This window comes from Columba livia, chromosome 2 (assembly GCF_036013475.1).
Source record: "Columba livia isolate bColLiv1 breed racing homer chromosome 2, bColLiv1.pat.W.v2, whole genome shotgun sequence".
Lineage (NCBI taxonomy): Eukaryota > Metazoa > Chordata > Aves > Columbiformes > Columbidae > Columba > Columba livia.
In genome coordinates, this window is record NC_088603.1 from 147,865,068 (window position 1) to 147,879,023 (window position 13,956).

At 41.3% G+C, this 13,956-nt stretch overlaps 1 protein-coding gene across 9 annotated transcripts in view; it reads right to left on the reverse strand.

Annotated features, from left to right (window-relative positions):
* Nucleotides 1–13,956, reverse strand: part of SAMD12 (sterile alpha motif domain containing 12) — a 189,912-nt gene that overhangs the window by 88,003 nt on the left and 87,953 nt on the right. For 6 of the 9 annotated variants that reach the window (XM_065054305.1, XM_065054304.1, XM_065054303.1 and 3 more), the window contains exon 5: nucleotides 8,043–8,114. The exons of the other annotated variants lie outside the window; for them this stretch is intronic. In XM_065054305.1, the coding sequence (XP_064910377.1) occupies nucleotides 8,043–8,114 (72 nt within the window). The remainder of the gene's footprint in view (nucleotides 1–8,042; nucleotides 8,115–13,956) is intronic. 9 annotated transcript variants of the gene reach the window in all.

The following is a 13,956-nucleotide window of genomic DNA, read 5'->3' on the forward strand; positions in this document are numbered from 1 at the left end:
AGTTTTTTTTTCCTCCCAAGTGGTTTCTTACTTTTGAATGAACTAGTCACTGCATTGAAATAGCTGAACAAACATGAAAAAGATATTATCTCTGCACCTGCAGAAGTACAAAAAGAATTTAGCTCTTCAGCAACAGGTGTTTAACCAATGTCTTTCACCAATTCTGTTGTCTGACTTCCTTCACATTTCAGCAGCAAATACTCAGTGTTATACATTAAAAAATATGGATTTAAATAATTACAAGAACTTGTAAGATCTAACTTTACTCTGTTGTCTGAAGTTCAATTAAATCCAATGTACTTTTCTTTAAAAAAGTAAATATATAGCATAGTTTTAATTTAAAATCACATTAAATACTTCATACCCGCTTCGCACTGCATGGTTTACAACTGTTGGAAATACTGCAGTATTTTAACACAATTTTAAGCTCTTCAACTTTTTTGAAGAGGAAGGAAAAAAACCACAATAGAGACCTTGCTGTGAAAAAAAGACACAGAAGCACTTGCTGCCTCATCCCCCATAGAATGCAAGTGTGTGCTGGGGGGGAAGAAACAGGAATGGGGTAAATGTGAATAGAATCTGCTTTTGATATTCAGAGCTATGTTGCAATAACTTTGGAGCAAACATGTTGCTGACTTCAAAAAGCTTATATCTCATGCTTTTGCAATTATAACACAGGTTTTAAAATTTCAGGCTATTCAAGCCATAACATGAAGAAAATCTTGCTTCACTACTGCCCGTGTGGTTCAACCTGGCTTCTTCGTCTTGAGTTTGACATTCTGCCCATCTCAGACACAGCTCTGAACCAAAAAGTAGATGTCAAACTGTGTTTTCAAAGCTCATGAGATCAGTTCGCACTTGTAACAGTTTGTCTCTGTTGTCCCTTAATTTGAATGAAAACATCTCCTCATTTATACACAGGCTAAGTTGGACAATAAAGAGAATAGTTCTAAACAGGAACTAGAGATGCTAAAATCCATACAACCGGGCATAGATTAATTTTATTTTCTGTTTGGCACATCTGTCAAGCACCTAGATCTGATGTGATGATAAAACAAGACAGCTTAAGGCAAAAAACATGTCCAATCCATCTGTTCTTCAGGACATGGAGAAGAAAAGGAATTGCTTCCTACGGTATTCTGTACACTTGAGACCACTCTGGAGAGATTGCCCTTGGCTGCTGACAGCAATTCAGCTCCACCAGCCTAGGCCAGCGGGTTTCAAACCTTGTTCCCTCCCTCCTACCTGGGCACATTGTGTACCCTTGACCCCACCTGGAGTCCTGTGTCCAGCTCTGGAGCCCTCAGCACAGGACAGACATGGACCTGCTGGAGAGGGGCCAGAGGAGCCACAGAAATGGTCAGAGGGCTGAACAGCTCTGCTGTGAGGACAGACTTGAGGGAGTTAGCACTGTTCAGCCTGGAGAAGAGAAGGCTGCAGAGAGACCCTATCGAGGCCTTTCAGCACTTAAAAGTGGATTATGAGAAAGATGGGGACAGAATTTTTAGCAGAGCCTGTTACAGTAGGACAAGGGGTAATGATTTTAAACTAGACTAAAAGAGGGTAGATCCAGGTTAGACATTTGGAAGAAATTTTTTACAATGAGTGTGGTGAAACACTGGTCCAGGTTGCCCAGAGAGGTGGTAGATGCCCCATCCCTGGAGACATTCAAGGCCGGGCTGAACGGAGCTCTGAGCAACCTGATCTGGGTGAAAATGTCCCTGCTCATGGCAGGGGGTCGGACTGGATGACCTTTGAAGGTCCCTTCCAAGCCACACTGTTATACAATTCTGTGACTCCTCTCCCTTCTATCCATGGCCAGAGAATTGGTGGCTGGGACAGGGATACAACTACATTGGAAAGGCTTTGGCAAAGTCAGGAAACCAAGCACAGCAGGTAAAGGCTTCCTCAGAGTGAAGCCCATACTGAGGCCACCTAATCCAGGACCCTGGCTCCAGCAGTGACTCTCAGCAGCTGCAGGAACCCCATGCTGCATCTCACACCTGCTTCACACCCATTATGTCCCCACTTGCTTAGAGTTACAGCATCCCTTCTCATGCTATTCCCCGGCTACATCCAGAAACTCCTACTGTGAATATCCCACTCAGGTCAGCCTTTATCTCGCCCAAAACACAAGTCAGCAGTCTAAGCAACTGAAGGCAACCCTGAACAGAAAACAGCTGCTCCGGCATTTGCCACTCATTTGTCCAGCTCCTCAAAGTGCAGCTTTGAGCCACAACACCAGTGCTACCACAGAGCCACCCACTGTATGGCTCCAAATACGGACCACACCAACTGGAGCAGACCAAGCACGGAAAGAGTTGATAGAGCTGAGGTGTTCATGACAGAAATAATCTTCCAGCTGTGTTTTAACAAAAAACACATTTGAGCCACCTGCAGCCACATTCAAGGAGTTTGGCAGCCATTCAGGAGATGTGCTACTTTCTCACAGGAAGGTGAAATCAGAGTAAAGTTGGGATTTTTTTTGTTTTGTTTTTGTTTGGTTGTTTTTGTTTTTTTTTTTACAGAATACATACAACCCACTCACCGACATTGTGCTGGCTATAGATCTTAAACTCAAGTAACACTCATTCATTTCTCGCTTTCGACAACCAGGAGGAAAAAGAGAAGGAGGTCCCCAGCCTAAACGAACACAGGAGACCCAGATAACAAGCACAAAGTTCATCTGCTTTCTGGAGTGAGCAGCACTCAGTTTTGACCATATGAAGGCAGGAAACAAGCATGCAACAGCTCCTTTGTACCATATACTGGTAACATATGCATATTACCCAACCCACCTGAAAAGCAAACATCCAAGAAGACAGAGCTCACTGGAAAAGATCTTGCTTTGCCCTTCCAGATTAGTCCCAACTTTGAGAGGTCTTTAACCTTGTTTCAACTTCCCCCTAAATATTTAAAGCTGACATTGAGCTGCCGGTGTTGAATCCAGACTGTAACAGCCCTACTGTGAATCACTTGCTCTAGCTCAAAACGATGTTCACTCTAATGAAGCAAGATGGCCATATTTCTTGTCCTCCAATACAGAGGACTGCACGTGCAGGACACACAAGAGCTGGGCATGAATGTGATGAGAGGGGACAGAAAGGGACCATGGAGCTGGTGGGCGCCCTTTCCAGAACCTGCAGCCTCTGCCAGATGGAACTGGTCTGCAGATCACCGGGCTGCAGCTCTGGATGTGGCGCTCGGATGGGGAGGCGAACATATATAAACCAGCTTTGCCCTATCATGCAGCACATACAGAAACTAACAGCCAGCAAGGTGGGTCACAGAACGGAGAGAGGCTCTGGTGAAGCCCTGCCCTTGGAAAAAGGGGATGGAGACGAGAGACGAATCATAGCAGTCTCACAGTGCATGAGATGGGACAAAGGTGGATCAAACCCACACTGTCTCGTTCTGTGAAGCACCAGAGGCGAAGGATTAAGCACATCGCCCACTGTAGTTCAAGAAAGTCATGCATATTATCAGTTACTTGAAAAGGCTGGCAAAAAATGTGAAGGAACAAAACAAGCAATCAGAGCTGAGGGTCTGATTACTGAAACCCAGATATATCCTTTTGGAAAGCCGGCCTGATTTGTTGCAAATCCATTTCAGCAGCCAATTTGAAGCTATCACACCAGAATGCTGTTATATGTAAGTTAATAAGCACTTACTATTGATGGCTTCTGCAGTGGCTGTTTAATTTTTAATCATATCCTTAATTTACTGTTTACATTTTTATCCAATTAGAGTGCGTGCACGTGTGTGCATCTGTGTGACGGAAAGAACACGGAAAACTGTGTTTATTCAGAAGTACAATGCTTTGCTCCCTAAACAAGGAGATGCATATGTCTCCTATGTGAAATTCTTTCACACAGCCCTCTTACTTTTCAGGAGGATGCCATCTCAGGCTGCTGTGTTCTGTCACACCATTCTGCTGTTAGAAATGGACACCACTGACCTCTGTGTGCAATGCTGTACATAGAGTTTGGAACTGAATGTCATTAAAATATCCAGTGCTGTGAAATAGGGAGCTTTACTGGCACTTCCCTGAACAGAAATCCCAGCATCCCTTTTCATCTGTAGATCAGACATTTAGGTAACACCTTGGGACACCTTCATCCTCCTCATCACCATTTCAACCTTTCATTAGATTCCTATAGTCATAAAAACTCGATGCACTGAAGGGATGGAAGATGGATCATTTATTTTAAAGCACTGACAATTTTTCATGGAGATCAACAATAAAGTTCTAAATTATAGAGGGAGTGTAAATAAACCAAAGAATAGAGCTTCAAAGAGAGCTGGGTGATGATGGAGGGATAGAAATTAAAACATTTCAGAGTCCAAGAGATGAGCTAATCACAAATAAAATAATATTGCGTTCCTATTACTACCTGACATGCTGGTTGACATAATGTCAGTGATTTAAAAAAAAAAAAACAAAAAAGCCAGAAATGCACTCAGCAGAGGTATAATGTGGTTGATATGGATCCTGGTAAAGCTCTCAGGAGGTGACCTGACACCCAGCGCAACTCCCAGTGCCCGTGCCCTCCACATTCAGACAGTCCCGGGTCCCAGGGGGACAGCAGTGAGGACACGAGCAACGGGGCTGCCTGCTCCTCGGGCAGAGGCTGCAGGGAAAAGGCAGGACTCTGTTTCCCCATGGAGCATCTGCTTTGAGGAGAGATGATGGCAGGAAGACCTGCACAGCAGAGAGGTGCCTGACCAGCACTCGTAGCCTCCTCCTGCCGTGTTCACGGCTTGGCACCTGGACACCCACATCCCACTGCAGTGTATCCCCTGCATCCTTGAGAGCTGTGCTGAAAAACCCTGACGGGCATCTACTTTACTTTACTCCCAGGAAGAGAAAAAAGAAAGATGCAGTTCTATCCCTCTGCAAATATAACACCTCCAATTTGAATTCTTTTTCTCTACAGCACAAGAAAGGTAAAGATAGGAAATCGATATGTTCATAGAAAAAAATAAACATTTAAAAGTTCCCATAAAAGGAAAAAACTAAATGGCTATGGCTATAGATGTCTTAACAGTGGCAGAACAGGCTGGATGAATGTGCTGAGGTAAAAGACTAACAAACAGAGAGGAATAAACTGCTTTTGGAGTAAACGCTATGGGTTCCGGTGTCCTTTTTCCGAAGCCCATTGCACTCTGTAGCCCAAGCACGGGGCAGTGCAGGAACCGTTCCTGAAAGCACCCGCTCCAGGGAGCGCCGCTGCCGAGCAGGCGCAGCCCTGCTCTCCAGGAACTGCACTCTTGTGTTTAGAACAAAAGCCATCGGCATCAGCCCGGCAGCTCAAAAAGGCAGCGGCAGTTCTTGTTTTCTTCTTTGTCCCCGGGAGCAGGAACTTGCAGCGAGGAAGGAGGAGACTGTGCAATAACGGAGACAGGAAGGTCTCCGGTAGGCTCGGAGTCCTAAAGATAGCAATGAAAGTAGCACGAAGGGAAGGAGGAAACCACCCTCCCACATGAGAGGAAACCCCAAAATAAAACCTTTTGGCAGATGGTAAAAGGCTTTAGCATTTAATAAAATGAACGAGCTGCATGAGAATGCAAGGGAACTTGGAGGGAGACGCAGAAAGAACAAACAAAAGACATATGAAGAAGCTTGGGGTTTCAGTTGCTCCTCTGTATTATTATTGCAAGCCATTTTTTGATAGGTTTTACCAGCTTTTTTATTTAACTTAAACTATGCAGCTCACGGTTTTCAAGAGACTTACACCTTCATTTCCTGCACTAATTAATTATATGAAAGGGAAGTTTTCAGTAAGTTTTCTGAATTATAAAGCAAAAGTTCAGTTCCCAATGAGCATTTCACCTGGGGCTCTCAGCCTGGTCCCGGCCTTCCTGTGTACGCCTGGACCCAGCTCCACAGAGGCAACAAAAGCCACAATCGTAATATAATAATGACAGTTTAATATTTGTATCAGGCTCAACCACATCCAGATGAAAGGAAGAACTCAGAGGACTAGGATCTGTCTAACTGCAGTTATTAAAGCACTCATGTCTGAGAAAAATTGCCAAAGCACAGGTACATTATAACCTTATCCCACGACAACATATAAAATGAGTCCTTGTCTGCTTCAGAGTAAAGGACCATTTAAAGTACAAGAAAGAAAACAACCCCCAAGCCCCTTAACCCAGAACTTGTAACTCATTCATTTTAGCCTTTTTGGTTGGTTCTTTAATTCTACTACCAGTGAGCAGTACTTAGCTCAGTTAAAAAAATGTTCATAGAAAGTAATAGAATATGAAAGACAATGTTATCAATTGTAGCCAAAACCCAAGCAATTTAAGGGCATAGCATAACAAATCTTGCTAAGAGGTAGAGATAAAGACAATAAAATTAACATACTAAGGCAGTGGAAGGTTGGTGTCAAATCAAAAGCAGGTAACGTCACTTGTTATATGCTTCATGCTGAGAAGTGAAAAATGGGAAGAGCTATTGCCTGCTTTTCCTCTATTTAATTTTAGTGATCCCAAATTAAATAGGGAGTCCTCCAGCTGACAGGAGAAGGAACCTCAGAGGGCAAAGCATTGCACCCATCATGGGCATCTGTTTTAGGAGGGCACAGATTATCCCTGGAGCTGGCTGTTCTTCACGGATTATTTGAGGAATGCGAGCAATGACAGACACCTAACTTTTAGCTTGCTAATGTAAGATGCAACAAAGACACTTCAAACTGCTCAAGCTAAAAGACAGTATACTTGCTTTTTATCTTTGATTATGCCATGTTAGTAAAGAACATGAATAAAAAGACTAAGATAAAAGCAAGTTTTGTGGGCTTCATTTTCAACAGTGATTATGAAATTAGGATTGCAAATAACACAGGCAGTGCACATCATCAAAAGAGATTTGGAGACCAAGTGAAAAATAGGCTTTATGTTGTTAAGAAAAAAGTTCTAAAGAGAATAAAATATCCAAATTATATTTTTGATTCAATAAAATTGGCAAGGGATCATATTTTTCAATTTTAGAAAGACCTGTGTTGGGTTAGAAAACAGAGCACTTATGTTTCTGTATTTGTGGTTTTAATTAAGTTACTAAAAACATTTATGGATTTGATCCAAAGGTCAGCAAAGTCATCGGTACCCTTCATTGATTTGAATGGGCTTTATAGTCTCATGCTGCAGAGGAAAAATGGGGTTGATCCTGTTCTCATTTTAACTATTTTCACATTTTGCTGTAATCAATGGAGCATTACTCCTTCATTTGCCCTCACAGAACCAAGCGCAAAGTCGAGGTCTTAGACTTTCAAAGGAAGATAATTTGGATAAAATCAACCCATAACTGGTAGCAGACATAAATTTACATGCTTCTTAGTAGAGTGGCTACTCTTGCCATTTACTTGCTCTTCTAGAATTGATATAGAATGTGTGCATGAAGGCTATGGATTGAGTTTTAAGTCAGCTAAAGTCTTTCCTAAAGACTCCAGGCAAATTAATTGTAAGCAGCAGAAACTTAAAGAAGGAGCTCGAGGTGCTCCTAATTCCTAGAAAGAATCCTAGAAAGGATTTCTCTCTTCCGGTCCCAGCATCTGTTTACATCCCTCACCAAAACAGCCTGGCTTCTGATCATCTGGATCACAACAGAACACTGAAGAAATCAGTACAACATATATTCTCATACCAGAATTATCATATGATCAGCTAAGCCATGTACAGTAAAATTCCAACAGTGACATGCCCATTAATAGAAAGAACCAGGGCAATTTTAAGAATAGCAGTAATGGTATAATAAGGGAAAACATGAGTTGCTGACAACGCAACAGTCATGCATTTTAGTGCTTATCACAGCAGCTGATATTTAAGAAGGGAGAAAGAAAATTTATCAACAAACAGTTCTAGCAAGCACATATCAGTAAACAACAATAATTCACTTGGAAAGAGGTTATTAGGATTAGAAAAAAATAAAACACTATTTTTACAACAATAGCTGAAAAAAAAACATTTCTAGAAACAGACAAAAAAAGCTCATAGATGTCTCATTTTATGAAGATACATCCCAGCAAAAAGACATTCATTACCTTGATGGCCTGTAAGGACTGGCTGCTTTTCTATGACCCTCAAAAAACCATTCTCCAGGTTTAAGTAGAGATCTACAAAAGTCAACAATATCAGTAGTTAGTGCCACAGTCAACAGCTGTAACAGAAAGGATGGCAGCTGCACTGCTGGATGCATTAGAGCAACTCGAGTCTAAAGAAAGACGCATACAGAGAGTACACAGATGACGAGGGATTTGTCAGTGGACCTTTAGAGCCAGGACTACCCCTCCCTTCCTCCTTCCCATCCCCTTCAGCTGAAAAATAGTTTGTTTGCTTCAAAGCCTTTAACATTTGGACCAAGAATTACAACTGCTATGACACTATGGGAGTGATCAGTGCAGGGAATTTTCAAAGGTCTGTGTGCATCCTTCATTGCCTGACACTTTTAAAAGCTGGTCTGTTGTCTAGGATGATGCTGCTGCTGGCTCATTCCAGCATCCAAGAGTCTTTAAATATGGCTGGACCATCTTGGCACCTTATGACAGCAAATTACAAGGAATGTCTGAAATTGTTTCACAGCTACACTCACTGGAACAAGCTAAAGAAATTCCTCACCAGACAATTGTAGTCTAATCAGTCCTTAAAACACTCAGGCTAAAGTAGAATCAACAAAAGAAAACTAGAGCAGGAGATATTAATCTCTTGGCCCAACTTAAACAACAATCCTCACTCAGGAGTTCTTAAAAGAATGAAAGACAAACAGCAATCGAGTAAGAAAGCAAGCTTTCCTCTTTATTTCTCAAAACTGGAATGACCTAACACTTTAAAGAAAGAAGGAAATGTGATCACCATTCCCTCTCCATCTCCACCTCTGACATATGCTGAAGAGGAAAGAAAACAAAACCCATAGAGCTTAGAGGACTTTGGAGAGCAAATTTTAACAACAGAAGCTTTGCATTACTGCTCCCTGAAAAGAGGCATAAGTGGTGTTAGTAAGAACCTCTTTTCTTCAGGTCTTTCTCTCAAAACCCAGCTCCTGAAAGCCCAACGGTGCTCTCAACACAAAAAAAAACCCCAGAACTGAACTTCAGAGTCTGCTGCTGACGTTACCGGCTGTAGGCTTCAAAACTGGCCTCAGTAGAGAATGAAAGAATATGGCAAAATTACCGCTTTCAAGGCCCAGGTGCTGGTAGTTGCTTCAACTCCACCTCACATCATCAAAACCCTGCTGATGGCAGCTGGGTGTCCCACATGAACGAACTGGGAAGATCTGAATCCTACTTCTAGTGGAGAGGACTCAAAACTCTAAGGCCATGTATATGCCTTCAGACTGCTCTCAGGCTCGAAGGGGAACCCTGGCATGCTTTTTTGTTCACATACAAAAGCCTCTAACTTGCTTATCCCCACAGCTCCTGAGGATGAGCCCCATCCCTCCTGTGTAACTGAATGAACACGCCAAGTCAGAGTCCTGGCATTTTATACCAGGCTGTCTGGATATAAAACAATGTGCACATTCCTGAGTCTGGCTATTTTCTAATCAGGTTGTCTTCAGGTGAAAGCAATTGTATAAGCCAAATGTATGTAAACCAACTACTTTTGCAACTATGTGGATAAGCTTAACTGAGAATAAGCTCTAAGATGTGGATGAAAGCTTGGTGTGGCTGAGGAGCTTCTGAACTGTGTGGTATTGCTGTGCACACACCGCCTAAAACTCAACCCGTCACTCCTACACTGAGTAAAACCAAGACTGACTCAGTGCCCTTGGAGGTGACACCTTAGGAAAAACATGAAGGTTCTGACGGAGCTACTCACTGCACTTTTCTCAAGGCATCCTTCCTTTGTATGGGTAACTTTTAATAAGTCAGGTGACTGGGAGGTGTTTTTAGTGATGAAAAATTTGAAGGTAAGTCTATGCATAGCAGTATATAGTGAAATGCTAGGATCACACAATACAGCTGTAGCTGAACTGCAAACAGAAAAATAGATTTATTTAAAAACCAACAATTCTCTGCCACATTTCCATTCACATTCGTGTTGCAAATCAAGGCTGGTGTATTTATGCTGTCATCTGTTGGAATTAGCACTTCAATTAAAAAAACCCCAAAACAGGTGCTTTATGAGTACTTAAGATGCATAGTGGAAGATCAGTTCTTTTTTGAAAACTGTTCAGAATTTTGTTAGAATTCAGAACTCCTTAACATCAAGGACCACAAGATCATTGTTAATACACTTCAATTTATTATTTTATAGGGAATCAATTTCAATTAAAATCCATTCAAATGGTGACTGGTAAAATTCTATAATATTGATCCTAAGGGGGAACCAGCATAGTTAAAATTATTAATCATACTTGAGCATGTCATAAAACACTGGGCTAGTACCCATGCTTTATGATCATGTCAAATAAAGAGTTTAAAAAAAACCCACCTATTCTTTTGTGGAAGATCCACAGATCTGCATACTGCTTAGTAATAAAGAAACAGTTCATAACACTGCTGACTGCCTATATATAACTAAACAAATGAAGGTGCTCTAACATACGAAGCATGAATGCCATTAAGAGTAAACTTTTATTTGAATAGAACCACATTCATTTTTAAAATTACATTACAGCAAGGCTTTTAAAGAATGTGAATGAAAAAAAGAGAAGCTTTTAAATAAAACACGCTCTTTTTACTCAACTTAGAAAAGCAACTTTACAAAGGCATAAAAAGGCGAGGTTTTTCCTCCTGCCTCCCTTCAACCTTGCCAGTAATTATAAATCTTTATTGCACAGGCCATAAATGCTAGTAACAACAGGAAGAAAAATGCTTTTGAACTATTTGGCAACATTCGCCTTCAGGGATTCAAAACAGCAAAACTTTATTTTATATTACAAAAAGGCTCAAAGTGACTTGCATGTTTGTTAGAAGTGCCAATACGGTGAAACACTTTTCTAACAGAACACACTCATGCAGGCGTCAGCAACTCCAGCTTCATAAAATCTGAAAGATGGTGTTAACCAAAACTCATCTAAGTGAAAAGGGCAATTCAACCAGCTTTCACACCAACTCTTTCAGTGTAGGAGTTTACAGCTCGGCATAACGAGTGGGAATGGATCTCGCCTAAGTTTAGTCATCTGCTGTGTAGACAAATACATCTGGCAGTCGTCCTAAGCTTCTGCAATAATCAATGGAGAGCAACAGGCAGAATTCATCTGATGTGTCTGAGGTGTGACTGGTGTATCTGAGACACAGAGGATGTGTAGCAACTACCACGCTAGTAGGATAGGATTAGTAGGATTACTTAGAGTCTCTGTGGAAGGCAGAAGATAGATACCCAACCACAGGCACTTCTGGCACCACTGAGGCTGCCAGTGACTATATTCTAGCTTGTAAAAAAACCCGTGAACAACTTGTTTCATGACAGAGTGAGAGAGCTACTCAATGGATACTAAAAGACTTAGGCGGGGAAGCACTTTTCCTAATTATTGTGGTTTAACTCCAGTCAACAACACTACACAGCCACTCGCTCACCCGCCCGCAGCAGAATGAGAGGAAAGAGAGTTGGAATGGTAAAAGTGAGAAAACTTGTGGATTGACGTAAGAACAGTTTAATAATAAAAGAAATAGAAAAAAATAATGAAAAGGAGAACAAAAAGAGAGAGAAATAAAACCCAAGAAAGACAAGTGATGCAAATGAAAAACATTGCTCACCACAAACTGACCAATGCTCAGCCAGTCCCTGAGCTGCAGCTCAGTATAAACCTCGTTTATTTACTGAGCACGATGTCACACGGTATGGAATATCCCTTTGGTCAGCTGGGGTCAGCTGTCCCAGCTGTGTCCCCTCCCGAGTTCTTGTGCACCCCCAGCCCCCTCACTGGAGGGATGGGGTGAGGAGCAGAAAAGGCCTTGACTGTGTGTAAGCGCTGCTCAGCAATAGCTCAGGCATCCCTGTGTTATCAGCACAGTTTCCAGCACAAATCCAAAACACAGCCCCAGACTACCTACCATGGAGAAAAGGAACTCTGTCCCAGCACACTAATGCAGCAAGTCTGGATGTTGGGGAGCCCAAGAGAACAGGACCACAGCAAGGGCTCAGAGTTCTGGGCTCTGCTGCTGCCAGAGGCAGAGCACCGGGACGGACGAGTGCCAGATCCGACCCAAAATGGTATTTTTTATCTTCTTATTTCCAACGTTATCCACTTAGTTTGATGATAAAGGTGTTAGTTGATGAAGACAGTCCAGTTTTGAAACAGAAGTCCAGCAGTGAAAATTTCCACGTACTTTCTAAGAGGTTGGAAATCTTTTATAAAACAATTATCAACGCCCATTTTATTCTATGTCTGATTTCTGGAAAAATCTCATTAGAAATTACAAATATGCTACATTGTAAATGGCACAATCTTACAATATGTAGACTTGATTTATTTAAATTTTGTGTGAAAGACTGTACCTATTCCTGGAATCCCTTTTACCAGCCTGTTCTTTATGGCTGGGTGGAAACAAGTGATTTCTACTGGCACTGATCACAAACAGCTGTTGTTAAATCACAGTCTCTGACTGCTCAAAACTTTCCTATTTAGCAAAAAGTCTTTCATGACTGGCTGCAGCACAAACAGCAATATTTTAATTTTTTTCTTAAACCCTGAGCAAAATTTTTCTCTTTCCGAGTTACACAGGAGTGGAGAAAAATGTACATATATATATGTACGTATATATATAATATCTATTAATCAAAAAATGTGAGACAGTTTTGGGTATGCTCAGAAGGGCTAAGCTTTCCCGACCAAATTTTCCAGTAGACTGACTTCTGAGAAATTTGAAAAGCAGGAATTAAAAAATCAACATTAATGAAATAATAAGGAAAAGAGACAACTGCAATCGAGTTCTTGCAATCACACAAAACGGCTAATACTATACTCCCAGTAGAATGAGTTGCAATATTATTTATAGAAACACATAAAAATGCAAGCACATCATAATATTATACAGCTAAAATCTTGCTGTGGAAGTTCATCAGTACAAATTTCATAGTTGCACACATGTTTCCTTCTTCATACTCTAATACACTATGCATGCTGAAGGACAATTCTGGGCTAAACCCATCCAGAGTGCATTACAATGTATTGTCCAGTGTATTGGAACTTATTTTACCTGTCAACTGAATCACTTGGTTATTTGATATGAATATGTATTAGCATCACAGCAATAGCTAAAAGGTAACTAACAGAACCATAGTAATTCAATGGTCTACCAGGGACCATTGATTGCACCGCAAAGTATATTCCTGAAGCTAGAAACCAGCCACATGAAATTCAAATAACTGATGCCATAGATGGAATTTGATATTTATCGTCACTGATGCATGTATTTGAAACATTTTATCTGCACTCAGATACACACTCCACATACGATATTCCGCTTCAGCTAAAACGAATGAACACTATAGAGAACCCCTTGGAGCATACTTGTAACCTGAAAAAATTGATTTGCAGAATCCTTAACATCGCCTAAAGTCTGAAAAACCTCACAGGAACAACCACGGCTTCTGGATCCAGAGTCTACGTCCTCTGTAAGTGCTGAAAATGTCCTTGACTGGGAGTGGGAAAAATACAACAAAGGCTGCTCTTTCGTACTCTAATGGATGGTAGTGAAACCATTTCACAGGCTTGGAAGAGCACTGTTAAGTGCCGAGATTCCTACAGTGGCACAGGAAAAATGACATACAATGGAGAGGAGTAAAAGGGATATGGGCATACAGTGAAAATAAATATCAAAAAGAAGGTTAAGATTTCTTTACCTGTAATCATGCAATTTAGCATGTTGAGTCCTGGAACACAGTTTTGATGCTATGTTAAAGGAATAAACTACTCCTGTTGAGTAATTTCTGACAGTGTTTCCATGCTATACTTTGCGTTCAACTCACAAGGTCTCGCTGAGATTTTGGGGCATTACAGGAGCACAGAGCAAA